Genomic DNA, 27723 nt, shown 5'->3' on the forward strand with positions numbered 1-27723 from the left:
GCGGGATTGGCGAAATGGGCTCACCAGAAAGCAGGACACTTTGGAGAGAAAGCCACTAGCAGGTGGGCTGCTGATCGAGGAATTTATATTCCCCTGGACTTAATTAAAAATGTTATTCTACATTGTCCCATTTGTCAGCATATCAGGCAGCGCAAAGTGCCCCAAATTGTTAAAGGTCATTTACATCGCGGGAAATTGCCCGCTCAAATTTGGTAGATTGATTACATTGGTCCACTTCCTATGAGTAGGAATTGTCAATATGTTTGCACCATTGTTGATACATACAGTGGCCTGTTGGTGGCCCTTCCCTGTAAGCAAGCTACCCAATTGAATACTATTAAAACATTGGAATTGATTATGATGTATTATGGTGTGCCATTCCAAATTCAATCTGATAATGCATCCCATTTTCGTGGAAGATTGGTACAGGAATTCTGTGTGGAAAACAATATTGAATGGGTATTTCATATACCTTATTATCCACAGGCCTCGGGTCTTGTGGAGAGGTTGAATGGCCTGCTAAAAGACCAACTTCGCAAATTAACAGATGACAAGTATAAGAATTGGCGAGATTTTTTGCCTCAAGCGCTATTGATTTTGAATAACCGTCCTTTTCTAAATGCTGAATCCCCACTTATGCGTTTGTTTCCTCCGAATGTTGATGCTAAACCTAACAAGATCAGAGAGACTGTGATGTACTGGGAGATTACTCCCGGAGCTTTGGCTCCATGCAGAGCGACCCCAGGGTCGGCAGGTTTAGACTTGCATGCCATGGATGACATCATTATAAAAAGTAAAGATCGAGTCATCATTGAGACAGGTGTTGGTGTTCAGATACCACCTGGAAATTTCGGATTAATTGCCCCTAGATCGGGGCTGGCTGTAAAAGGCATTCAGGTGCTTGGAGGAATCATTGATAGTGATTATCAGGGAGAGATTAAGGTGCTCCTGCTGAATAGCAGTGAGGTTGACCTACTGATACATAAAACTGACCGAGTGGCTCAATTGCTAATAATGCCTGTCTTCAGTGGTGAGATGGTAAAAGGCACTGCCCCAACGTTGCTAACTGTACGAGGCCAGAAAGGTTTTGGCTCCACCGACAATCCTGGGGCCAGAGTTTGGGTGCAGTCGCCTAAGAATCCCCCTGAACAAGCAGAGGTCATTGCAACCGGTCAAGATAATACCATTTTAGTTATGAGACCAGGGAAAGATAGCTGGGAAGCAGTCCCGGCTGACAAATGTTACTTACGAGAATGAATAATGCCTGTATTTGATTCTCTTTCAGATCATTCTTTGGACTGTTGCTGCAGGATGTGTCGGCGTCGGACTGTTTTCGGGCTGGTGCGACGAGAGAGGAGGGATCCCATCAACCCGGGATGAGTTGAAAACCCGAGTGTCGCGTTCCTTTGCTGCGTGGGATTCGTCATCGAACTTTTGGACTTCACTAGCGAAACGGGTGACTAGCGCCCCTCATTTCTGCTTGACACCGATGAGATCAGTAAACGACATTTTGGCAACTTGTTTGGTTGCTGTCCCTGCATCGTTGGAGACTTTGAGTCATATTTTCAATATATCAACCGCTCGCCCCAATGTTCTTCTGGGCGATTTCGCTACCCATCAGTATTGCCCCTTGTGTACTGAACTGTCAGATTCGCTACCCCCCATCCAGTCCCAAATAGTTACTTATAATATCACACAAGGTGATTTGTGTTTCTTCCTTACGTGTAATCCTAGTGCAATTTCGGAATGTATGCGTTTAAAATTGAAAGGTGCCACCTCATTCACCACTCATGAACGGACTTTGTGCTTTCAAAGGACACCGAAAATATGTACTTCTGTTCAGAATAACATGACTTGCAAGAGTATGGTAGTTGCCCCCAGTCATTATCGCACGATGTTGCTACCTGCCGGATGGCTTTTCTCATGTGGTAATACTTCCTGGCCATATGTCCCCGCAAATATTTCTGGAGGCCCTTGTGCCATTACTAGACTACGCTTGCTCATGTTTTCATCACATCCGAATGCCAACTCTCGTGTGATTCGAGATACAGTGAGGTTACAGGAGGATTGTGACTCATCTTTGCATTTATATTCTAAGTCCGAATACCTTAGCCTGGCTATTTCAATTATTGGTGTTCCTGCTTTGGCAGTTTCTAATGCAAAATCTATTGAGAAAATGGCCTGCTGGATGGTGAAATCCATTAATAATACTTCTACAGTCCTGTCGGACATGCTATTAGACGCCCAGGGTGAACGAAGGGCTATCTTGCAAAATCGAGCGGCCATTGATTATCTTTTGCTTAAACATGGACACGATTGTTCTGATTTTGAGGGTCTTTGTTGTTTTAACTTGTCTGATCATACACAATCCATTCGAGCTCACATTAATAAGCTACATGACTTAACAGAAGAAGTTAGAAAACACATTGACCAGGGCTGGTTTGACTGGCTCTTTAATTGGTTACCTGATTTACATATGTTACGTCAAATATTAGGAGGTATTCTGATTACTATCGCCATTTTGATTTCCATCTGTTGCTTTATTCAGTGTATTCCTTCACTACTTCAATTCTGCACACTTGGTAATAGACATAGATCAGTTAGTTTTGTTTCATATTATTTTTCCACAGATGTTAGTTCTGTTTAATGAATGTATAATAGACTGAAGTCAAGGGTGAAATGTTCTGCTCGATTTTCCTGGCCTTCTTGTGTTAACAAGTGATTGAATGTGACTTCAGTCTCTTACCATTCAAGCCTAAGGGTTAGAGTAGTGGATGGAGCCTATTTACTAGGCACTTCGACATGATTCTGTGCTCTTCCCCATAGATCAGGGCTTGCACATATAGCCTAGGGGATAGATTCGTTAGTATTAGGGATAACCTGTCCTGTAGTGAGGGTATTTCATGGAGCCGTGCTGAATGCAGGCCTGGTAGGCCTCAAACGGGAGATACTCCATCTTTCTTTCTGCTCCGGCAGCTTGGGATTCTTCTAGGTCAAATGCAATGTTTTAGTTATGAGGTGTTATTCGCTTGGAGAGAACCGGTTCAGGCCGGCCCTTATCGAAGGATTGTATTTTTCTTCATGCCGAAGACACTACATCAGGCCGGCCGGCTGGGAACGTGTCCTTGGTACGGGGAGGTACAAGAATTTGGTGGGCGGCAGGTTACGGGCCGGAATTTTCCATGAGGAAATGCACCTCTATATTAGTGAAAGTTTGAGGCAGTTACATGTTCAGTCCGTAGGCGGCATCTAGCCGTTAGCAGTAGAGCTACTACTTATTCCAGGGAAGACAGACGCCATCTTGAAGGCGGAGAAGAACTGAGAGACAGATGCTTTCCTAACAGAATAACCAGAGAGGAGAGAGTAGCCGATAAGGAAGAGGTCCCAGTGACTCGGAGAAGGGTGATTCCAGGCGAGCCGAGGCACAGACGAGAAGGGAGCCTAGATGACCACTGAGTGCAGGCTACATACTACTAAGGTGATGTCGACCCTTTCTTATTAGAGTGTACAACTTAATCTTTCACTTTTCTTTGCAGGTTATGTGTTATATCGTAATGTTATGTGATTGTATGTGTAATGAGTAATAAAGTATCCAGTTTGTAGTGAACCAACATATGCTGTGTGTTCTTGTATAAGAGGGTAGCCTATTCTTCTAGTCAGCTGCGGCTACATGAACAGATGTTAACCCTGATCAGGTAAGTGGTAACTGAATAAGGGAAAGAGGAGCCCCTCAAACCTGAGAACAGGCTATGCCCGAACTGGCAATCCTTGTGTGATCTGATGAATAGTGAGACTGATTCCCTTTTTGTATGTTATGGTGATCATAGGATGAACTGTCGTATGAGACTGCCGTCTAGGTAGAGAGGTCTGGATTCGTAGGGGATCGCGAGGCCGCCAACTGTGCTGAGACTGCCGTCTGGGTAGAGAGGTCTGGGTTCGTATGGGACCGCGAGGCCGCCACTTGTGATACTGTCGTATGGGCAGAGAGGTCTGGGTTCGTATGGGACCGCGAGGCCGCCACTTGTGATACTGTCGTATGGGCAGAGAGGTCTGGATCCGTATGGGATCGCGAGGCCGCCGATTGTGCTGAGACTGCCGTCTGGGTAGAGAGGTCTGGGTTCGTATGGGACCGCGAGGCCGCCACTTGTGATACTGTCGTATGGGCAGAGAGGTCTGGATCCGTATGGGATCGCGAGGCCGCCGATTGTGCTGAGACTGCCGTCTGGGTAGAGAGGTCTGGGTTCGTATGGGACCGCGAGGCCGCCACTTGTGATACTGTCGTATGGGCAGAGAGGTCTGGGTTCGTATGGGACCGCGAGGCCGCCACTTGTGATACTGTCGTATGGGCAGAGAGGTCTGGATCCGTATGGGATCGCGAGGCCGCCGATTGTGCTGAGACTGCCGTCTGGGTAGAGAGGTCTGGGTTCGTATGGGACCGCGAGGCCGCCACTTGTGATACTGTCGTATGGGCAGAGAGGTCTGGGTTCGTATGGGACCGCGAGGCCGCCACTTATGAGATCTTGGTATGCATAGTAGGAATCCCCTGTCCTTAGGTGATAGATATATGTGGTTGTAGGATTGTAAATAGGTTCTAGGGAGGGGGTAACGTTCTGGCTGGGTTAGTGAGGCTCTGATGAGCGGGTTCTATCTGATCCGAAAACCCAAGCAGAACAGTTACCCTGAGGAAGAACCTGTAGAGGAGCACAAGGTAGGTGTGTTGGTGTTCAGTTACCACAAGTGAAGTCGCTTGTTAATCCTTAAGAGGATACAAAGTATGTTTTCGGGTGTTAAGAGATCACAATTCACCCTGTGGATCCAATAGAGAAGTGTGCCCAAGAGCACATGGTACATATGTGGGAGGTAAGGATTCAAAAGTAAAGACATCCTCCGAGTCTCACAGGGAATACAAGTTATGTATGTCTGCTTTTAGGGATCATAGGTGGAACACTATGAGCCTCATAGAAGAGGATGCAGAAGAGCACAAGATATGTCTGTGGGTATTCAGGGATCAAAGTGGACTCTGTGGATCCCCTGGAGAAGACTGCCCAAAGTCCCAAGGTATATTTGTTGGTGCTTAGGGATCGTAAGCAAATGCACTCTGTTAAACCTATATAAGAAACAGGAAAAGAGCACAGTGCGGCTGTCGGAGCGCTGAGACAACAGGTATATACCTTGAGCCACAGAGGCGGCTGCAGAGGAACAGAAGGGATGTGTGTGGGTGTTTTTGGATCTCACGTGGTACTCAAAGGGTTCAGTGTGGCAGTGACAGTTGTTGGTGTCAGAATGCTTGATGCAGCAATGTAGGGTATAGCACACAGGCCCACAAGGTTATCAGACACAGCAGAAGATGTGCAGCAATGTAATGTGCAGCACACAGGTTCCCAAGAGCATCAGACACAGCAGAAGATGTGCAGCAATGCAATGTGTAGTACACAGGCTCCCAAGAGCATCTGTGCAGGTGACTCCCAGCAATGCAGGGTTCATCAGGCATAGGTTCAGCTGGGCTGGTTGCTTGTCACAGACCCTGTAGGAGCCTGTTGCCTCTTTTCTGTTGCAAACTCTGTAAGGGGCTGGTGTCTGAATTGTATTTCAGATGCTGGAAAGGGTTGGAACCTGCCCTGATGTAAACTCTCCCTGAGGGCAATTCCCTGATTCCAGTCATAGGTCCTGAGAGTGGCTGATGTCTGCTCCCTATCTCTTGCTGTCTGTTTCTTGCCTTCTACTTTGTGTGGTGTCTGCTGTCTGTTCTCTCTGACACACCCTGTATGAGGCTGGCACCTGCCCTCTTGATGTAAATGTGTGTTTTCTGTGTACATGGCGCTGGTGTCTGCTCTCTCACTTTGGCTGTCTGTTTTCTCTGTTACAGACCCTTTATGAGGCTGGTTGCTCTCCTGCTGTGCCTGTCTTTTCTCCATCTGAGATCCTGTATGAGTCGGATACCTGCTCTCTCAATATGTCTATTCTCAGTCACAGACCTTTTATGAGGCTGGTTGCTCTCCTGCTGTGCCTGTCTTTTCTCCATCTGAGATCCTGTAGGAGTCTGGTACCCGCTCCCTCAATATGTCTATTCTCAGTCACAGACCCTTCATGAGGCTGGTTGCTCTCCTGCAGTGCCTGTCTGTTCTCCATCTGAGATCCTGTAGGAGTCTGGTACCCGCTCCCTCAATATGTCTATTATCAGTCACAGACCCTTTATGAGGCTGGTTGCTCTCCTGTGGTGCCTGTCTGTTCTCCATCTGAGATCCTGTAGGAGTCTGGTGCCTGCTCCCTCAATATGTCTATTCTTAGTCACAGACCCTTTATGAGGCTGGTTGCTCTCCTGCTGTGCCTGTCTGTTCTCCATCTGAGATCCTGTATATTCTCAGTCACAGACCCTTTATGAGACTGATATCTGCTCTCGTCCTGTGACTATTCTCTGTCATAGACCCTGTAAACGCTTGGTGCCCGCTCTCTCGTTTTGGTTGTCTCTTCTCTGTTGCATACTCTCTATGGGGCTGGCACCTGCTCTGTCACTGTGTCTGTCTGTTCTCTGTCACAGACCCTGCCTGGGGGTGGGGCCTGCACTCTTCCTGTGCCTGTCACAGACTGTGATCATTTCTTTCGTTGTCTGTTCTCTCTCACAGACCCTGCATGGGGCTGGCACCTGCTCTCTCGCTGTGTCTCTCTATTCTCTGTCACAGACCCTGCCTGGGGTTGGGGCCCGCACTCTTCCAGTGCCTGTCACAGACTGTGTTCATTTCTTTCGTTGTCTGTTCTCTCTCACAGACCCTGCATGGGGCTGGCACCTGCTCTCTTACTGTGTTTCTCTATTCTCTGTCACAGACCCAGCCTGGGGTTGAGGCCTGCACTCTTCCTGTCACAGACTGGGATCATTTCTTTGGTTGTCCGTTCTCTCTCACAGACCCTGCATGTGGCCGGCACCTGCTTTCTCGCTGTGGCTCTCTTTTCTCAGTCACAGACCCTGCCTGGGGTTGGGGCCTGCACTCTTCCTGTGTCTGTCACAGACTGTGATCATGTCTTTGGTTGTCTGTTCTCTCTCACAGACCCTGCATGGGGCCGGCACCTGCTCTCTCGCTGTGGCTCTCTTTTCTCTGTCACAGACCCTGCCTGGGGTTGGGGCCTGCATTCTTCCTGTGCCTGTCACAGACTGTGATCATTTCTTTGGTTGTCTGTTCTCTCTCACAGACCCTGCATGGGGCTGGCACCTGCATGGGACAAGGTCAAGAGATTGTTCATCAGTCAAGAGGGTTTATGTTATGTTATATCCATTTAATGAAGCTCAATGAAGCACACCTGGAGCTGCATCTTGGCACTCGGCCTGCACACAACTCGCACCTAATAACTGAAACAGTCAGGTTTTCAACAGTTTTTTAATTGAGCAAAATCCGATCAGCAGCAGCGATATGAAAGCTGATTCCATGCCGTCAGGCAGTGTAGGAGAACGCTCTGCCTCCATATGTCGAGGCACGAACGCGAGGAATGGTTAGTGCGCCTTGTCGCTGGTTCTGAGTTTGCGAGCAGGACAATGATAACGGAATGCCCCTTTCAGATACAAAGGAGAAATGCCCATCAAAGCTTTGTGGGTAAGAGCATCTTTTGAAAACATTGCGCTTTCTGATTGGAAGCCGGTGGAGGGCCCTGTCGATGGGGGCAGAAGGAGAGCCTGACGGTGGGCTACAAACTAAACAGGCAGCCTTATTGTGCACCACCTGTAGGTGGGACAGAAAGATATCGTTTGCTGCCATAAGCAAAGCGTTGCTATTATCCAGACCGCTTTTTAACAAAATCCGGACCAAATGTTTCCTAGCCGGAGGCTGAAGTCGGGGAAACACTTTCCTCAGAAGCTGCATGATAGCACAGCATGTTCGTCTTGTAGTGGCTATGTGGATTTTTATAGCCAATTCCTGGTCTATTTTAATTAGGTTTCTTGCAGATTGTCTTGGAGAGGGGACTGACCCCAGTTCAGGAGGCCACCAGTCAGGAGACCAGAGATGCTGGGCTTTGCCAAACAGCAGGACCTGCGTCTTCTCGCTGTTCAACTGAAGACAGTTCTTAGACATCCACGCTGCCATATTCCTCATACAATCTCAATATCGGTGTATGGCACCGTCAATGTCCTGTCCCAGGGAGATGATCAACTGGGTATGGTCGGTATAAGAAATGTCTTCAAAAGCAGACGCTTTAACGATCTGAGCCAAAGGAGCGACATAGATGTTAAACAGCGTCGGCTCAATGATGAGCCCCGCGGTCCTCCTTTGGGGATGGAACCAGATGATATTTAAATGGACCCAGGGTGAATATTTGAGTCCGGCCATCTAAAAAGTCTAATAATTTAAGGAGAAATTTGGTTGCTTGAGGTGAAATTAGCACAAGACACGCAAGATTACCTGTTTATGATGAACACACATTTGAATTCCATTTTAGAAAATGTTTATCAATGATTGCCAATGGCTGTGAGATGTAGACGCTCATATTAATTTTGACATGGCATTGAAATACAGGTTTTTTTATTTTTTATTTTACAGAGTTTTATATAGCATGAACTTGACCCGAATGGGGTATCAGAGAGCTTTACTTAGCACCAGTTGCATTACATGAGGACACAATTTTTTTTTGTTAGGCACGGGGAGATTAAGTGATTTGCCCAGAATCACAGGATGTTCAGCGTCTTTGCCGAGACTCGAACCCAGTTCCCCAGATTCGAGGTCGACCGCCCTAGCCGTTAGGCAACTCCTCTTCCCTACTACATGGTAGTACATGGCCACTTACCTTTTGACATAAGAAAAATGCACATAATGTCACAGGGTGAGGCTTATTGCGATTGTATGACAAATGTGTGGCATATGTAAAATGGGGACTTTCTGTTTTATTCCGAGCCCTGACGAAGTCGTTTGGCGAGATGCCCAAAATGACGAAACACGTGTTGGCAGTGGACAAGGAAAAATAAAGAGTGAACATGGAACAAAAATGAACTTTTTATTTGAAAACTAATTAAAGAAATTGCTTGTATAAATTCACGTGTGCTTAAGGCTGTCTAATTATTTAAAGGTCGGCCAACCACTGAAGGACATTACCTCTCACACCAATCTCATGCAGTCTGCTACTCAATATTGCTTGAGAAACGGTGTCAAAGGCCACTGAGGGGTCCAGCAGCACAAGCATAACGGAGGCACCCACATCCGAGGAATGGCGGATGGAAGCAGTGACTGCAGCCAGCATAGACTCTGTGCTTGAGGCCGCTGACGGGTCCAGCAGCACAAGCATAGCAGGGGCGCCCACATCCAAAGAACGGCGGATAGAAGCAGCGACTGCAGCCAGTGCAGTCTCTGTTCTATGGGCCGCTGAGGGGTCCAGCAGCACAAGCATAGCAGGGGCGCCCACATCCAAAGAACGGCGGATGGAAGCAGTGACTGCAGCCCGTGCAGTCTGTGTGCTGTAGGCCGCTGAGAGGTCCAGCAGCACAAGCATAGCAGGGGCATCCACATCCAAAGAACGGCGGATGGAAGCAGTGACTGTAGCCAGTGCAGTCTGTGTGCTGTGGGCCGCTGAGAGGTCCAGCAGCACAAGCATAGCAGGGGCGCCCAAATCCAAAGAACGGCGGATGGAAGCAACGACTGCAGCCAGTGCAGTCTGTGTGCTGTGGGCCGCTAAGCGGTTCAGCAGCACATGCATAGCAGGGGCGCCCACATCCAAAGAACGGCGGATGGAAGCAACGACTGCAGCCAGTGCAGTCTGTGTGCTGTGGGCCTCTGAGGGGTCCAGCAGCGCAAGCATAGAAGGGGCGCCCACATCCAAAGAACGGCGGATGGAAGCAGGGACTGCAGCCAGTGCAGTCTGTGTGCTGTGGGCCTCTGAGGGGTCCAGCAGCACAAGCATAGCAGGGGCGCCCACATCCAAAGAACGGCGGATGGAAGCAGGGACTGCAGCCAGTGCAGTCTGTGTGCTGTGGGCCTCTGAGGGGTCCAGCAGCACAAGCATAGCAGGGGCGCCCACATCCAAAGAACGGCGGATGGAAGCAGGGACTGCAGCCAGTGCAGTCTGTGTGCTGTGGGCCTCTGAGGGGTCCAGCAGCACAAGCATAGCAGGGGCGCCCACATCCAAAGAATGGCGGATGGAAGCAGGGACTGCAGCCAGTGCAGTCTGTGTGCTGTGGGCCTCTGAGGGGTCCAGCAGCACAAGCATAGCAGGGGCGCCCACATCCAAAGAACGGCGGATGGAAGCAGGGACTGCAGCCAGTGCAGTCTGTGTGCGGTGGGCCTCTGAGGGGTCCAGCAGCACAAGCATAGCAGGGGCGCCCACATCCAAAGAACGGCGGATGGAAGCAGGGACTGCAGCCAGTGCAGTCTGTGTGCTGTGGGCCTCTGAGGGGTCCATCAGCACAAGCATAGCAGGGGCGCCCACATCCAAAGAACGGCGGATGGAAGCAGGGACTGCAGCCAGTGCAGTCTGTGTGCTGTGGGCCTCTGAGGGGTCCAGCAGCACAAGCATAGCAGGGGCGCCCACATCCAAAGAACGGCGGATGGAAGCAGGGACTGCAGCCAGTGCAGTCTGTGTGCGGTGGGCCTCTGAGGGGTCCAGCAGCACAAGCATAGCAGGGGCGCCCACATCCAAAGAACAGCGGATGGAAGCAGCGACTACAGCCAGCGCAGTCTGTGTCCAGTGCAGTCTGTGTGCTGTGGGCGTCTGAGGGGTCCAGCAGCACAAGCATAGCAGGGGCGCCCACATCCAAAGAACGGAGGATGGAAGCAGTGACTGCAGCCAGTGCATTCCGTCTGCTGTGGGCCGCTCTCAATCCCGATTGAGAGATATCTAGCATCGCATGATCCTACAAAAATGTCACAAGCTGTTTGTTTACACAGCTTCGAGCATTTTCCCCAACAAAGTGAGGAGGGATATGGGACGATAATTGGCCAGGTTTTGGGGTCTGCGTTCGATTTTTTAAGTATGAGGAAGAGCACCAGAGCAATCTTCCAAGCTGGTGGTAATATCGCTGACTCTAGAGAAAGGTTGAATAACAATAGGATGGAGGGAGCTAGCACTGCCGATAGAGTATCAAAAGGGATGCTGTGCCGGATCCTGGGAGCATGAATGCAGAAGGATTGGTGTCTGTTTTTTCCTTCTTGCGTTGTTCTGTCTCCATTCTGGTGTTATCCATGCTCTTGGTCTTGGGTGTCTCCGGGACATGGCTAGTTTGTTTGCCGGGTAAGCTGGTGTCTTGTTATTGACGTCTTTATAAGTGATGCAAAGGATCTGAAGATGATCTGGGCTGGAAGGAGCAGCCAGTGTAGGTCTTTTAATGCGGAGGTGATATGATTTCTTCAAGCCCTCGATGAGCTGCGCTGCTTCATGTATGCTGCCTTTCAGGGGTGCTGGGGTGATATTGGGGCGACCGTTGAACAGGGCCTTGTCTCTGTTCACTTGGGAAAGGACTTGTAAGTATGTTCTGAAGTCATCTTCCAGGAGAAACAATTTCACTTTCTTCAAGAGAGAACATTGAAATCAACCTTCCATAGTCTTCTTTGCAATGTGTTGCTTGAATGAGGGGGTTGTGTTGAGGGTGGGGGTAAACCCTGGTAGGTTTAAGTTGGAGACCCAGGCTTAAATTTGGGGCTGTTTTGAGCGGTTGGGATACAGAAAGAATTCAGTCTTTTTGGGGTTTAACTTTAATACATTTGTTGACATCCAAGACGGGCGGGATTTGAGGCTGTGGTTGGGTGAGGATATTTTATGTAGAGTTGAGTATCATCTGCAGACTGATGGATCTTGATGCTGCTGTCTGTAAGGATGGATCCGAGAGATCCTATGCAGAGGTTAAAGATGAAGAGAGAAAGGATGGAGCTCTGAGGTACTTTGCAGGAGACTGGGATTTTCTGTGATCTTGCAGAACCTATTTGCATGAACTGGTGCCAGTTGGTGAGGTTGGACGTGAACCATTTCAAGAACGGGTCTGAAAATCCCGCTTGTTGTTTCAGGGTGTTGATCAAAGCTGGATGGTCGTTTGTGTCGAAGGCTGCAGAGAGGTCCAGGAACAGGACCATGATGTCAGGGGTTTTTCTTGTTGTTGAGGAGGAGGGTGTTGTCGTCTGCTTGGAGTGTGCCTGTGTCAGGGCTGCAGCAGGATCTGAAGACAGATTGGTCGTCCTGTAGAATATTAGCCATGCAGAAGTGCTTCTGTAGAGTATGGCAACTGCTTTCTTGTTGATCTTCCCTATAAATGGAAGGTGCTTAATGGGCCAGAAGTTTGTGAAGTCAGCTGGGCCCAGGGATGGTTTCTTTGGCAGTGGAAAGATCTGACTTCTCTTAACAGTGCTTGAAAGTGTCCTGTGGCTGAGGGAGATGTTGACAACGTGGTAGAAGAGCTTAAGGGCCTCTCCTTGAAGCAATTTGATGATGGATGAAGGAAGGGTCTCGTCTTCATAGGATGTTTCTTCGACTAGAGTTTAGGATATTGGGGAGATCCATGCGTGAGACTGGATTGAAGAAGATCCATTGGGTGGCGTGACAATGGGGGATGGTTGGAAGCGGAGCCAGTGTGGAAGAGGTGATAATGTTGATCTGATTTGTTTGATGGCATTGCATTTGTCGACTGATGTGGGGACTGTGGGTTCTGAGAGAGGATTAGTTCAATGCTTGACAGCCTTGAAGAGGGCTTTGCTTCTGATGGTTACCTCACTGATGGTGGTTTTGTAGTAAAATAATTTAGCTGCTCTGATGAAAGATCTGATGGGGATGGAAAGGAGGTCGGTCCAGTTGAGGATGGAAAGGTGGTCTGTCCAGTTGAGGATGGAAAGGTGGTCTGTCCAGTTGAGGATGGAATGGTGGTCTGTCCAGTTGAGGATGGAACGGTGGCCTGTCCAGTTGAGGTTCGAAAGGAGGTCTGTCCTGTTAAGGATGGAAAGTTGGTCAGTCCAGTCAAGGCCTATAGGTGTGTAGCCGCAGATATTAGGAGATGCTGATAGAATGAGGCTTGGTGTGTTGCCTTTGTGTTGGGTTATTGATGAGTTTTTTCATTTCCTGTGTCTTTAGAAGTGTGTAGAAGGCTTCCTTCATGTGTTTTGTGTTGGAGGTGGAAGTCTTTGAAGAATGTGCAGTGGCTGCGTTGACTACTAAGGGTGCTGTTTTGGAGATTGATAGAGGTCAATAGCAGGAGAGGAGCTTGAAAGAGTTGGGTCTTGTAGAATTACTAACAGTGAGGGTCAGAATGTCCTGTGTAGGACTAAAAGCCTCCCACGTCCTGGTTTGAGTGTGTGACTGCAAGCCTCCCTCGTCTTGGTTTGAGTATGTGATCTATGTATGGAAGCATCTCAACTTAGGGATGAGGATGCCCAGAATGTGCGTGAAGGAGGGTGTGAACCAGGCTGAAGGTTGAAACTAGGTTGTATTTATTTATTTATTTTTATTAATTTATTTGTAAAGCGTGACATTCATCCAGAGGATATCACAGCTCTGTGCTAGGACTTCTGGTGTGTAACTGAGTGATTCATGAGTTTGGCCAGTATTATTTTCCAGAGAACAGGTGAGTCTTAAGTTTTTTCCTTTTTTTTTTTTTGCATCTTTTATATAGCGCGAACTCGACCCGAAGGTATTGGAGCACTGTACATGAGCACCGTATTTACATTACATATTCAGGCACGGGGAGATTAAGTGATTTGCCCAGAATCACAGGATGTGGACGCAACCTCAAGGCTCAAACCCTGGTTTCCTGCAAGTGTTTTGCTGCCAAGTATGAAAAGCTACGACCCCCTCTTCTTGCTTTCATAATGCATTTTGTTCTGGCTTGAGGTAGGGACCGTGATCTTAAGCACCTGGTGGGTACATAGAATTCAACTTTTCTCTGTAGGTTAAGAGGCCTTGTGTGTGTAACTGAGCAGCTTAAATTTCGCTCTTTGGCGCATTGGCAGCCAATTAAGTAGTTTCAGGCACTCGGACGATGAGCTGAGCCTGTCTTTGTTACATACCAGTTTGGCGGCGACATTTTGCACCACTTGTAGTCGTGTGAAAAGGTAGTCTGCCATGCCCACAAATAATGCATTACCATAATCCAATCTGCTGGTAAGTAATGTCAGCGTGATAGTTCTCCTACAATCTTGCGGGATCCAAGGAAATAGCCTTCTTAGAAGCTTCAGCATTGCAAAGCTTCTTCCACATAGAACCCGCACGTGGTCCTGCCAGGATAGGGTATTACTATTGCCCATGAGGACCCCCAGATGTTTTGCGCATTGCTTTGGAGCCGGGGCATCCCCCAGTGTCTGGGGCCACCAAGTGGTATTCCAGACAAGTTTAGCTCCTCCAAAGAGTAAAATTTCGGATTTCCCTGCATTTAGTTTAAGACAGTGTTCTGACATCCAGGTTGCCATCTCAGAGAGACGTATTCAGTTTTAGTCTTGTGTTCTCGTGCCGTTCTTCAATTTTTATCAGCATTAGAGTGTCATCTGCATAGGAGCAGATACCAAAGCCCCACTTCTCACTGATTTTTGCCAGAGATGACACATAGACATTAAAAATTGTGGGGCTCAGGGATGCCCCCTGTGGAACACCATAGCTGATGGGTTTTGGTTTGATGAAAACTCCCCCATTTGTACTCTCTGTGTTCTATTATTTAAGAAGGAGCTCAGCCATTGAAGGGCTTTAACATAAACTCCTTTTCCATGAAGAATCTCCAATAGGCGATTGTTTGAGACAGTGTCGAAGGCCGCTGATAGATCTAATAAGATCAAGGCGGCGGCTTTCCCTTGGTCAACCAGGGATCTTATATTGTCTGACATGGCTAAGAGAGTTGCTTCCATGCTGTTAGTGGCTCTAAAGCCAGTTTGGGAGGGTCTAGTAGATCGTTTGACTCGAGATAGTTCGACGACTTTGCTGGATTACGCATATCTGTTCCTGCTTTCTTCAGAAGGGGGGTTACTACAGCCTGTTTCCATGTTTCTGGGAATACTGCGGTATCCAGCAAGTTATTAAATAGCTGGGTAACGTATGGGCAGATTATGGGTATGATCCGGGCGAAGACAAAGTGAGGACAAGGGTCAAGGGGAGACCCCGACTTAACTGCCCCCATTGTTTTTGCAACTTCTACCACTGTAAATGGGGAGAAGCTGCCCATGCAGGCAGAAGCATCGGGGGGGGGGGTTGAAGTTTCACAGTTGATTGCTGGCAGTGAGGTGTTAGTGTTAAATGTGGAGTATATTTTACTAATTTTATCTGAGAAAAACTCGCTGATTTCTTCACAGCCTTCCTCTGAGGGTGGCAGAGTTTGGGATAGGCTCACTGGGTTGCATAGCTCCCTTACTATTTTTTACAGCTCCTTACTTGAGTTACAATTCTCATGAATTCTGCTAGCAAACTTGGACTTCTTAGCTTTCTTAATGGCATTATTGTAGTTCCTTAGCTCTGTCTTGTATGTCTGTCTATCTTTTTATAGTCTGGATAGCCTCCAGTGATGCTCTGTGATTTGGCACTTTCTTTTAAGTGCCTTGAGTTCATGTGTATACCACTTTCCTGGTTGAGATTTGTTCGACTCCTTTAATGGCAGCTTAGGTGCAAATAAATCTAAGGTGTTAATGATTTCTTTTTCGAGCTACGTTGTTTCCCTATTGGCTTGGGGCATACTTAAGGCCTCTAGGTTCTTAGGGTGAAAATGGGACAGAAAGGAATCTTCGGTGACTAACCTCCATGCTCGCCTCGTCCCCTGTAAGCTCCTCGAGGGCTTGGTAGGATTTGCTGGGAGCGTGAGTACGAAGGATATAAGTGAGGGATCTGTCCAGGAGAGGTATTGGATTTCCTGGGTAAAAATTGCGTCAAAGTTTGAGAAAAGCAGATCCAGAGTATGCCCTGCAATGTGCATGGGCCCTGTGACCCACTGCTTTAGTTGGAGAATCTGCATATCGTTCTCCAGGTGCAAGGCTGCAGAGTTGTTGGTTTTCTCAAAATCAGTGCACAGTATGCATTAATGAACATCAATTAAGAAATTCACATATAATGTACCTCTTTCCATTCTTCTCGCCCCAAAATGCTTCCTGTTTATCCTTGGTATATGGGCTGCATACATGGTTATTGCACTTATAAAAATGTGTTAGATTAGATTTTTTCACATGGTTGTGTGTTGTTCTAAAATATGTCATAATGTCTCTAGGACAAAATTTGTTTTTTAAAGTACTGCCAAGTCTGAATATTTCCATGCAGTTAGGCTTAAAGTGAGCACAGTGTCTTTCTAGGCAAGAACAAGACCAAAGAAGTGACACCGTTGTCTGTGTCCTTGTCTGTGACACTGGCGCTGGTGCTCACAACCCTGATATGTGCGACTAGTACTTACAATCTGCATATGTGTGGCTGTTACTTACAATATTAATGTATGACTGGTATATACAGTCTGGGCACGTGTGGCAGATACTGTAGTGACTCTTTTTTTGTGAGTAAAACCACACTCTACAAATATACACTTATTTCTTGCAATCTCATCTGCAGGTAAAACTTCAAGAGTGGCTGCAGCTTCTGAAGAAAGAAGAAGAATATATTCTGGAGTCTAAAGTCAAGGAAGAAGAACAATATAAAACCATGAGGGTGAGATGCTACAGTGAGTGCTGTATCTCTGTGTGCCTGTATGTGTCTGTGCCCGTGTGTTTGTGGTGACACACAGAGGCTGATGAGTCGCCCTACAGACTGGGTCATGATCCCCTCTGTGAGACCGCCTCACGGCGTATGCCCTCCCGATCATCCAGCCAACCTGCAACCACCCCCAAGACGCGGCATCTCCGACTCCGGCCGCCCCAGCCACACAGACCCGAGGGCCGGCCAGAGCCCCCGACAGACTCGACACCCTACCACGCATGTCCGACCGAGGGAGCGGGAACCCCCGAGCCAGACCAAGAGGCGCCAGCCCAGTCACACCTCGGGTCGCCTTCCCCCGGGAGGACTCGATCGGCCACCAGGCCCCTGGGGAGCAGGCGCCTCGCCTGCCGAGCGTCTGGGGTCCCTCCCAGACCCACCTGAAAAGACCAAAGAAACGAGCGGCAGGAAATCCCGCCGAACCCCCTCAGTCACCCAAGGCCCCTCTCTGCGAGGACTCCGGACTTCAAAGGGCAGGGGGAGTATAATAAGGGGTGCCGGAGGAACGAATGGCAGAGAAGACCTGGAACCATCGAAGCCTGCTGACGCTGTCGCGGCTCCCGAATACCGAACCACCTGGGCCTGCTGAGTGACTCGCGGCCCCCAGCCATTGAACCATCTGAGCCCTGCTGACGAGATCGCGGCTCCCGAACTCCGAACCACCTGGGCCTGCTGAGTGACTCGCGGCCCCCCAGCCATTGAACCATCTGAGCCCTGCTGACGAGATCGCGGCTCCCGAACGCCGAACCACCTGGGCCTGCTGAGTGACTCGCGGCCCCCCAGCCATTGAACCATCTGAGCCCTGCTGACAAGATCGCGGCTCCCGAACTCCGACTACCTGTGCCTGCTGAGTGACTCGCGGCTCTCCCCTCGAGGACGAATTGGCAAGAGATCGCCCAGAGAAACAACACCCTCCAGCTCGAGGATTGTGAGCTATCCGCCGGGTACTTTGCAGAGACACTACCTTCAAAGACTGTCCCGCTACCCCCATTCCCCTACCACCGATTTGTAGACTCTTGTGCCGCTGATGTACTCCTTACACCTTGGATCATAAAGATCCCTTGAAACCTTCGATAAAAGAACCTATCGTCCTACAAAGAATACGTGTGGTGTCACTCTGTTCGTAGTGTAAGCTCAGGGTGTGCGCGCCTCGTTCGGCCTACTTGGGAGAGGTGGGTCAAAGGGGTGGGCAAGACGTGCATCGAACCCCCCTCCGGCGAACGCCTTTCCAACATTTGGTGGCAGACGACGGGATCCGAGCCGACACCGAAAGAGAGCGTGCAGTGAACGACTGACGCACTACCAAACAGAGATGGAAGGAGAAACCTCCCTGGGTGCCGCAGGTACCGGAATGAGCTCGACGTTCCGGGAGGATCAATTGGACTATTATACGCATAGAGAATTAAAACAATTTTGCAAAGACCTTGGAATCGCTACCACCGGATTAAGCACAAAGGAAGACTTCCAAAAAGTATTGAAGACCTGGGTCGAGACGGGGGCGCACCCGACCCAAACGGAAGGAGACTCCGCCCATGAACCACAAAGCATCCCGGTGAGAAACAGCGGGCCAGAGGGGAACCTGTCCCCCGAGGAACTAGCAGACCGAGAAAGAGGCCACAACCACGAACTTGAACTGGCCAAGCTGAAAATCGAGGGAGAACTAAAACTGGCCGAGAAAAAGTTAGCCGTCGAGCAGTTACGGCTACAAGGGGAACTCGAGGAAAAGAGACGCCAAAGAGAGCACGACGAAAAGAAACTCCAGCTGGAACATGAACGCAGCCTGAAAGAGATCGAGTTGAGGGCTAAAAGCGAAGAGTCACGACCTTCCGCGAATCTACCATCCGCTCCCACCGTGGAAGCCAAAGTCCACATCCCCAAGGATGTGGTAAAGGAGTATTACAAAAATGACGATATCCAGCAGTGGTTTAAGGCCTACGAAGTCGCCATGACCTCTCACCGAGTCCCGCAGAAGGATTGGGGGGCTGGGCTATGGGGCCGGTTCTTAAGCGAAGGAAGAGATACCCTGCTGGATCTGCCCTCCACGGTCATGAACTCCTACAGCCACATGAAAGAAGCCCTCGTGGGCCGGTATGGACTCACCCCCGAGATGTACCGGCAACGGTTCTGAGATTGCAAAAAGATACCGGGCACCACATGGGTAGAATACGTGAACTTTTACAGCCGGGCCTTGGACGGGTGGATCAAGGGCAGCAAGGTCTCCACCTTCGAAGAGCTGTTTGATCTGATCGCCTGGGAACATTTAGCGGCCAATTGCTTTGTAGAACTGCGCCAACATCTCCTGGACAGTAAACTCACCGACCCTCGAAAGCTGGCCGCCGAGGCTGACCGTTGGGTGAACACCCGGGCCACCCGAGGCCCCGTGGGAGACTACGCTCGCCACAGTCAAGGACCCCCCCACCAGAGGGGCGGAGGAAACCACGGCCGACCGAGAGACTTCCAAGGGGGGCCCCCGCACAGCCCTCCCAGCAGCCCACCAGCGGCAGGTCCAGCCCCGTCCCCAGCCAGCACCGGAGCCCCGGGGCGGCTAGGGCCACGAACCAGGATCACCTGCTTCCGCTGCCAACAGCCCGGACACTACGCCAATGACCCCCAGTGTCCCCAGTATCAACGAACTGCAACGACCAACCCCCCGGCCCGGCAGATGGCCTCCGTGGCCCTAGGGGAAGAGATCGAGGACTCCGAAGAGTGGGAACCAGCTGCCATGGCCCTGGTCTCCCTTGGTGATTGAGAAATGGTCCCCGGGACACCCTTGCCCGCCAACACGAAGAAGTACCGACAGCAGGTGACCATCAACGGCCACCGAGTCGAGGGCCTCCGCGATACCGGGGCAAGTGTCACCGCGGTCCACCGCAACCTAATCTCTGAAGACCAGATCCTACCCGGTGCCCTCTGTCCGGTCATATCCTCCGACAATTCCGAGAGCCTCTGCCAGATGGCTCTGGTGCCTTTCGAGTGGGGAGGAGTCTCCGGAGAATTGAAGGTAGCCGTCCGAACATCCCAGCCCGTAGACTGCCTCCTGGGCAACGACCTTGAGAGTTCCCCGTGGGGGCAAGTGGAACGAAGAGCCCATCTCGAGATGATGGGCCTACCCGAATGGGTCTGCGCCACCACGCGCTCCATGACCGCGCGATTGCCCCTCTCCGAGGGCGGTGAGACCCTCCCACCGAACACTGTCCCCGAGAACCGGGGCACCCTACCAGAAACGGACAACCCTCCTTCGGAAGGAGAAGAAGACACTAACCCGGGAGAAGGGCCGGAACCTTCCGCCCCTGAGGCACTGACTGAGCTCGGAGAACTGCCCGAGATGGCCCAGTGGCGCTGTGAGGGAAGTCCCTCCCGTGAAGAGTTCTGCCAGGAACAGGCCACCTGCCCTTCCCTCGTGGGACTCCAACAACAAGCAGAAGCACAGACCGCCGGTGACCGGACCGGAACCCACTGGGTCTATTGGGACAATGGCCTCCTATACAGCGAACAAAAGTCAGCCGAGCTAGGCGCAGCCCGAGTACTGGTAGTACCCCTGCGCTTCCGAAGCCTCCTCCTGGGCCTGGCCCACGATGTACCCTTGGCAGGACACTTAGGCCAAGACAAGACATATCAGCGATTAGTTACCCACTTCTATTGGCCCAAGATGCGAGCAAATGTAGAAGTCCACTGTAAATCCTGCCTCACGTGCCAGGGCAGTGGGAAAAGTGGTGGAAAGCGCAAGGCTCCATTACAACCCTTTCCCGTTGTAAGTACCCCGTTTGAGCGGGTCGGCATCGACATCGTGGGACCCCTGGATCCGAAGACCGCCCAGGGCCACAGATTCATCCTCGTCCTGGTGGACCATGCCACCCGCTACCCCGAGGCCATTCCCCTCCGCACCGTGACGGCTCCCGTGGTGGGCCGGGCTCTCATCGGGATCTTCTCCCGTGTCGGATTGCCTCGCGAGGTTGTGAGTGATCGCGGCACTAACTTCATATCCCGCTACATGAAGTCCCTGTGGCAGCAGTGCGGAGTAACATATAAGTTCACGACCCCCTACCACCCCCAGGGCAACGGCCTGGTGGAACGCTTCAACCGAACCCTGAAGGGGATGATCCTGGGCCTCGAGGAGCCCCTGCGCCGAAGGTGGGACGTCCTCCTCCCTTGCCTCCTGTTCGCGTACCGGGAAGTTCCCCAAAAGTCCCTGGGGTTCATCCCATTCGACTACTATACGGACACCCCGTCTGGGGGCCCCTGAGCATGGTCAAAGAGGGCTGGGAGACAAGCCCCCGAGGGACCCCTCCTGATGTGTTCTGCTACATCCTGGCGCTCCGCAACCAGACCCGGAAGTTCCGAGAACTCGCAGAGGCTAACCTCGAGGCCAGCCAAGAAGAAATGAAGCGCTGGTATGACCAGAACGCAACTCTGGTCGAGTTCCAGCCGGGCCAGCAGGTTTGGGTCATGGCCCCGGTGAAACCCTGCGCTCTACAGGACAAATGGACTGGCCCCTTCAAGGTGATCGAGCGGAAGAGTCAGGTCACGTACCTGATCGATGTACAGTCCCCACGGAACCCCCTCCGGGTTCTCCACGTGAACCGTCTCAAGCCCCACTTTGTGAGAACGGAGTTGAGTTTGCTACTGGCCACCGATGATGGGGCGGAAGAAGACACTGAACCCCTGCCCGACCCCCTGTGCGCTAAAGAACTGGATGGTTCCGTGGAGGGAGTGAAACTGTCGACCACCCTCACTCCCCAACAGTCCGACGACTGTCGCCAGCTGCTCAGACAATTCGCAGACCTCTTCTCCCTCATCCCAAGAGTCACCGACTGGTGTGTCCACGACGTGGACACCGGCGACAGCCCACCTGTGAGACACCGAGCCTACCGGGTGCCTGACCGGGTCCGCACCTGCATCAAGACCGAAGTACAGAAGATGTTAACCCTTGGAGTGATCGAACCCTCCGATAGCCCCTGGGCCAGCCCGGTAGTCCTGGTCCCGAAAGCGGCCGCCCCTGGGGTCGCTCCCGAACTAAGATTCTGTGTGGACTACCGGGGGTTCAATGCGGTCACCCGAGCGGACGCTCATCCTATCCCCCGCGCCGACGAGCTCATCGACCGCCTTGGGGCCGCTCGTTTCCTCAGCACCTTCGACCTGACCTGCGGTTACTGGCAGATTGCGCTCACGGAGGGAGCAAAAGAACGCTCCGCCTTCTCCACACCCGATGGACACTACCGCTTCAGGGTCATGCCGTTCGGGATGAAAAATGCCCCGGCCACCTTCCAGCGGTTGGTAAACAAGGTCCTGGCCGGACTCGAGGAGTTCAGCGCAGCGTACCTTGACGACATAGCCGTATTCAGCTCTCACTGGCACGAGCATCTCCAGCACCTCCGGCAAGTACTGCTGGCCCTGCGCCAAGCTGGCCTAACAGTGAAGGCCAGCAAATGCCAGCTCGGGCAAGGCTCCGTGGTCTACCTGGGGCACCAGGTGGGCAGCGGGCAGGTCGCCCCCCTCCAACCAAAGATCGACGCCATCAAGTCCTGGGAGCCCCCCACCACTCAGACGGAAGTCCGGGCCTTCCTGGGCCTCACAGGATACTACCGGAGGTTCATTAAAAACTATGGTAGCCTCGCAGGGCCTCTCACGGAGTTGACCTCCAAAAAACTCCCGAAGAAGGTGCAGTGGACCCCCCCGTGCCAGCAGGCGTTCGACGCCTTGAAAACCGCCATGTGCACCGCCCCAGTACTCAAGGCCCCCGACTACTCCCAAGAGTTTGTAGTCCAGACCGACGCATCCGAACACGGCATCGGAGCCGTCCTCTCGCAGTTCAACGACAAGGGCATAGATCAGCCCATCGCCTTCATCAGCCGAAGGCTGCTGCCTCGAGAACAGCGTTGGAGTACCATAGAATGAGAGACCTTCGCCGTAGTCTGGGCCCTCAAGAAACTACGGCCCTACTTGTTCGGAACCCACTTCCGAGTGCAGACGGACCACCGGCCCTTGCGGTGGCTGATGCAGATGAGGGGAGAGAACCCCAAACTATTACGATGGTCAATCTCCCTCCAAGGGATGGACTTCACTGTTGAGCATCGCCCCGGAACGGATCATGCCAACGCCGACGGCCTGTCCCGGTTCTTCCGCTTCGGCGAGGAGAACCCCCCAGTGGATGGGTTGTTCTCCACGCCTTTCAGCTGGGGGGGACGCGTGTGAGACCGTCCTCACGGCGTATGCCCTCCCGATCATCCAGCCAACCTGCAACCACCCCCAAGACGCGGCATCTCCGACTCCGGCCGCCCCAGCCACACAGACCCGAGGGCCGGCCAGAGCCCCCGACAGACTCGACACCCTACCAAGCATGTCCGACCGAGGGAGCGGGAACCCCCGAGCCAGACCAAGAGGCGCCAGCCCAGTCACACCTCGGGTCGCCTTCCCCCGGGAGGACTCGATCGGCCACCAGGCCCCTGGGGAGCAGGCGCCTCGCCTGCCGAGCATCTGGGGTCCCTCCCAGACCCACCTGAAAAGACCAAAGAAACGAGCGGCAGGAAATCCCGCCGAACCCCCTCAGTCACCCAAGGCCCCTCTCTGCGAGGACTCCGGACTTCAAAGGGCAGGGGGAGTATAATAAGGGGTGCCGGAGGAACGAATGGCAGAGAAGACCTGGAACCATCGAAGCCTGCTGATGCTGTCGCGGCTCCCGAATACCGAACCACCTGGGCCTGCTGAGTGACTCGCGGCCCCCAGCCATTGAACCATCTGAGCCCTGCTGACGAGATCGCGGCTCCCGAACTCCGAACCACCTGGGCCTGCTGAGTGACTCGCGGCCCCCCAGCCATTGAACCATCTGAGCCCTGCTGACGAGATCGCGGCTCCCGAACTCTGAACCACCTGGGCCTGCTGAGTGACTCGCGGCCCCCCAGCCATTGAACCATCTGAGCCCTGCTGACAAGATCGCGGCTCCCGAACTCCGACTACCTGTGCCTGCTGAGTGACTCGCGGCTCTCCCCTCGAGGACGAATTGGCAAGAGATCGCCCAGAGAAACAACACCCTCCAGCTCGAGGATTGTGAGCTATCCGCCGGGTACTTTGCAGAGACACTACCTTCAAACACTGTCCCGCTACCCCCATTCCCCTACCACCGATTTGTAGACTCTTGTGCCGCTGATGTACTCCTTACACCTTGGATCATAAAGATCCCTTGAAACCTTCGATAAAAGAACCTATCGTCCTACAAAGAATACGTGTGGTGTCACTCTGTTCGTAGTGTAAGCTCAGGGTGTGCGCGCCTGGTTCGGCCTACTTGGGAGAGGTGGGTCAAAGGGGTGGGCAAGACGTGCATCGAACCCCCGTCCGGCGAACGCCTTTCCAACACCCTCCAAATAAATATACTGACCGGGGTCACACAGCGATCCGAGTACCGTACTAAGCACTCCCGTCCTTGGTCAAGGTGATCTCGAATGTGTGGTGATTTGGGTCCTACTTTATTGTATTCATTTTGGAGACTGGGGAAGCAGATCTGCTCTCAGGCTTTGGAACTGGTTTTTGTTGATTCTCTTTGAAATGTAATATATTCAAGCTGTCTCTAAGACACTGTCTTTGTGCAAGGTGATGTCACTCACATGGGGCAGCAAAGATGCTGGCGTCAAGCAGGAGTGTCCAAAACAGAGACACAATGAAGTGTGAGATCTCTGCCCCTGGCTGTCATCCCTGTTCCTGAAGCAGTAATGAGGGACAAAAGGGCAGGTCCTGCTTAAATAATTCCTGTCCTAACAACAAAAACTGCTGTCCCACCCGTCATTATTACCATCTACTAAAAGGCAATGCACAGGAAGAACTATTTAGCAGCCCTTTGCTAACAAGACTTAAACTTCAATTCCAAGGGTAGCCCGGTCTCCGTTCTCACTCTTTTTAGTGTCTGGATCTCCACCTTTCAGCCACGGGAATGCAGTCAATACACTTCCATTGACTTGGAAAGCTGTATCCACGCTCCATCTTGTGCCAGAGGGATACAAAATGGATGCCGCTGGCCCCACTACTCAGACTCTCACTATACACAGATTCATATGATCACACATGTGCTGCACGTCCACTGTACAAACGTTCACTGGACATGCACACGTAAGGTTAGCGCAAGGCTCTGGGGCTCCCACCAAAGCAGTACAATAGACTGCACTCTGATCGGACACAGGAAAGAGGTCTGGTCATAACTAATGATCCAACTTGGTACGCTGCCACAACCACTTTAGGCCGCTAACTCAGGACTTGGGAAGTAGTGTCTTCTTGGTTATGAGTGCACACTTGCCGTGCCTCTCCAGGTCACCAAACATGTTCTGGAACTCACATTATCAAGGATAGGCCTATGAATCTGCACAAGTTATAGTGGCATGATTACACGGCCACACAAGGTCAGGCACTCACTGCGGGCGTACATGCCTGTTTATCATTCTGAAGACATTCCCGTCCTAACATTCCCTATCGCACAGAACACTGACTACCTTCTGTGGGATTTCCCTGGTGCAGGACATTAATTACCCAATCACGCTCTGGGATTTTTCTCATTGCCAACACATCCCCGAAACTAGGAACCCTGTCCTGACGAAGACTGCTACAGAGGTCCACAGAGGGTAGAAACACTGTGGTCAGAACTTGATGGAGAACTATGGTTGTCTTTGGCAGTTTCCCCTTACCCTATTGCAGGACATTATTTACCCAGTCACTCCCTAGGATGCAGATTGTGAACAGGTCCTGAAGCTAGGAACCCTGTCCTGACAAAAACCCTTTTAGACACAACAATGAAGAGGACTATGAATTCAAAATTGACTATGAAAGGGGATTCCTTTAAATCAACAGTGAAGCATATAATTGATATGCCCCTCCCCACTCCCCCGATGTCACAAAAGACCTTTTCTTCATCTTGAGCGGGGTAAAGGTGCCTGCATTATATCAAACTCACAAAATGTTAGTTAATCATGGTGGTGATGAGGTATTCGTTTCTCAATTTAATAACATACACTTTCACTATTACAATTCTGTATGCAACATATGTGCCAATTAAATTAAAAACTTAGCAAAATAGGCTGCATATTAGATTTGCCATGGTGCACACCTTTAAATATCTCTAAAACAATTAATGCAAACGTGTTGTTTCCTTAGAGACTATGACTTATCCGTGTTTCTTCGTATACTTATGGCACAGCACAGGAGCACAGCACTCTACATATATACTAGTGACAGAGAATAGGAGGAGCACAAGAGCACAACCCTCTACCTGTATATTAGTGGCACATGACAGGAGCAAACCCTCCACCTGTATAATAGTGGCACAGCACAGGAGCACAACACTCTACCTATATACTAGTTACACATACAGGAGCACAACCCTCTACCTGTATACTAGTGGCACATGACAGGAGCACAACCCTCTACCTATATACTGCTGACACACCACATGAGCACAACCCCCTGCCTCTATACTAGTGACACATCACAGGAGCACAACCCTCTACCTGTATATTAGTGACATATCACAGGAGCAGAACCCTCTACCTGTATATTAGTGACACATCACAGGAACGCAACCATCCACTTGTATACTTGTGACACATCACAGGAGCAGAAGCCTCTACCTGTATACTAGTGACACATCATAGGAGCCGAACCCTCTATCTGTATATTAGTGACACATCACAGGAGCTCAACCCTCTACTTGTATACTAGTGACACATCACAGGAGAACACCCCTCTACCTCTATACTAGTGACACATCACAGGACCACAATCCTCTACCTATATACTAGTGACACACTACAGGAGCAGAACCCTCTACCTGTATATTAGTGACACATCACAGGAGCGCAACAATCCATTTGTATACTTGTGACACATCACAGGAGCAGAAGCCTCTACCTGTATACTAGTGACATCACAGGAGCCGAACCCTCTACCTGTATATTAGTGACACCTCACAGGAGCTCTACCCTCTACCTGTATACTAGTGACACATCACATGAGCACAACCCTCTACCTGTATACTAGTGACACATCACAGGAGCACAACCCTCTACTTGGGTGCTAGTGACACAGCACAAGAGCACAACCCTCTACCTGTATACTAGTGGAACAGCACAGGAGCACAACACTCTACCTATATACTAGTGACACATACAGGAGCACAACCCTCTACCTGTATATTAGTGACATAGCACAGGAGCACACTCCCCTACCCGTATAGTAGTGACACAGCAGAGGAGTACATCCCTCTACCAGTATACTAGTGACACATCATAGGAGAACAGCCCTCTAACTGTATACTAGGGACAGCACAGAAGCACAATCCTCTACCTGAATAGTAGTGAATCATCAAAGGAGCTTAAACCTCCACCAGTATACTAGTGAAACGTTACAGAAGCGTAAACCTCCACCTGTGTACTAGTGACACATACAGGAGAAAAATACTTTTCATCTGGGGGTTTTGTGTCAGTGCTCCTTGATTTCTTTGCTACTTTTGGCACATTGTACATGCATGCAAATCCCCTGTGGCTGGACAACCAGTGAGCTGCGGGGCCTTGAGCGACGCGGCTGGAGCAAGTAGAGGACAGGCGCTGGTGCCCGGGGCAGATCTGCAGACTCCTGTGCGCTGGCTGGGGGATTTTTGGGCACTTCTGATGTCCTCACCACCTTTGATTGAGAACGCTTGCAGCTGAGGACAAGGGACGTGCACTGAGGAGAGAGAGGTAAGAGGGGCTGTGTATTTTTAAAGGGTTTGTGTTTGAAGAGTAGTGTTTTTGGGTTTAGGGTAGTGTTGTGGGTTGTGCAGAGTAGTGTTTGTGTGTAGGGACAGGAATGGGGGAAGGGGAGAGTCGTCCAGGGGTTAGTGTTTTAGGGGTTAGGATAGTGTTGTGGTGATTGTGTAGTGTATGGTAGTGTTGAGGGTGTCGTGCTGGGTAGTGTTGGAGTGTAGGAAGCGGACTAGGGGAAGGGGTAGGGTCGTGCAGGGGGTAGTGTTTTAGGGTTTAGGGTAGTGTTGTGGTGTTTGTGTAGCGTAGGGTAGTGTTTTGGGGTTTAGGGTAGTGTGAGGGGTGTCGTGCAGGGTAGTGTTTGAGTGTACGGACTGGAATGGGGAAGGGGGAGGGTTATGCAGGG

The 27723-nt window shown here is 51.0% G+C and overlaps 1 protein-coding gene across 2 annotated transcripts in view; it reads left to right on the plus strand.

Moving 5' to 3' along the window:
- The window catches only part of LOC146854841 (E3 ubiquitin-protein ligase TRIM39-like), a 259000-nt gene that overhangs the window by 27488 nt on the left and 203789 nt on the right, over positions 1-27723 (plus strand). For both annotated transcript variants that reach the window (XM_085652216.1, XM_085652215.1), the window contains exon 2: positions 16462-16557. In XM_085652216.1, the coding sequence (XP_085508342.1) occupies positions 16462-16557 (96 nt within the window). The remainder of the gene's footprint in view (positions 1-16461; positions 16558-27723) is intronic.

This window comes from Triturus cristatus, chromosome 4_1 (assembly GCF_964204655.1).
Source record: "Triturus cristatus chromosome 4_1, aTriCri1.1, whole genome shotgun sequence".
Taxonomy (NCBI): domain Eukaryota; kingdom Metazoa; phylum Chordata; class Amphibia; order Caudata; family Salamandridae; genus Triturus; species Triturus cristatus.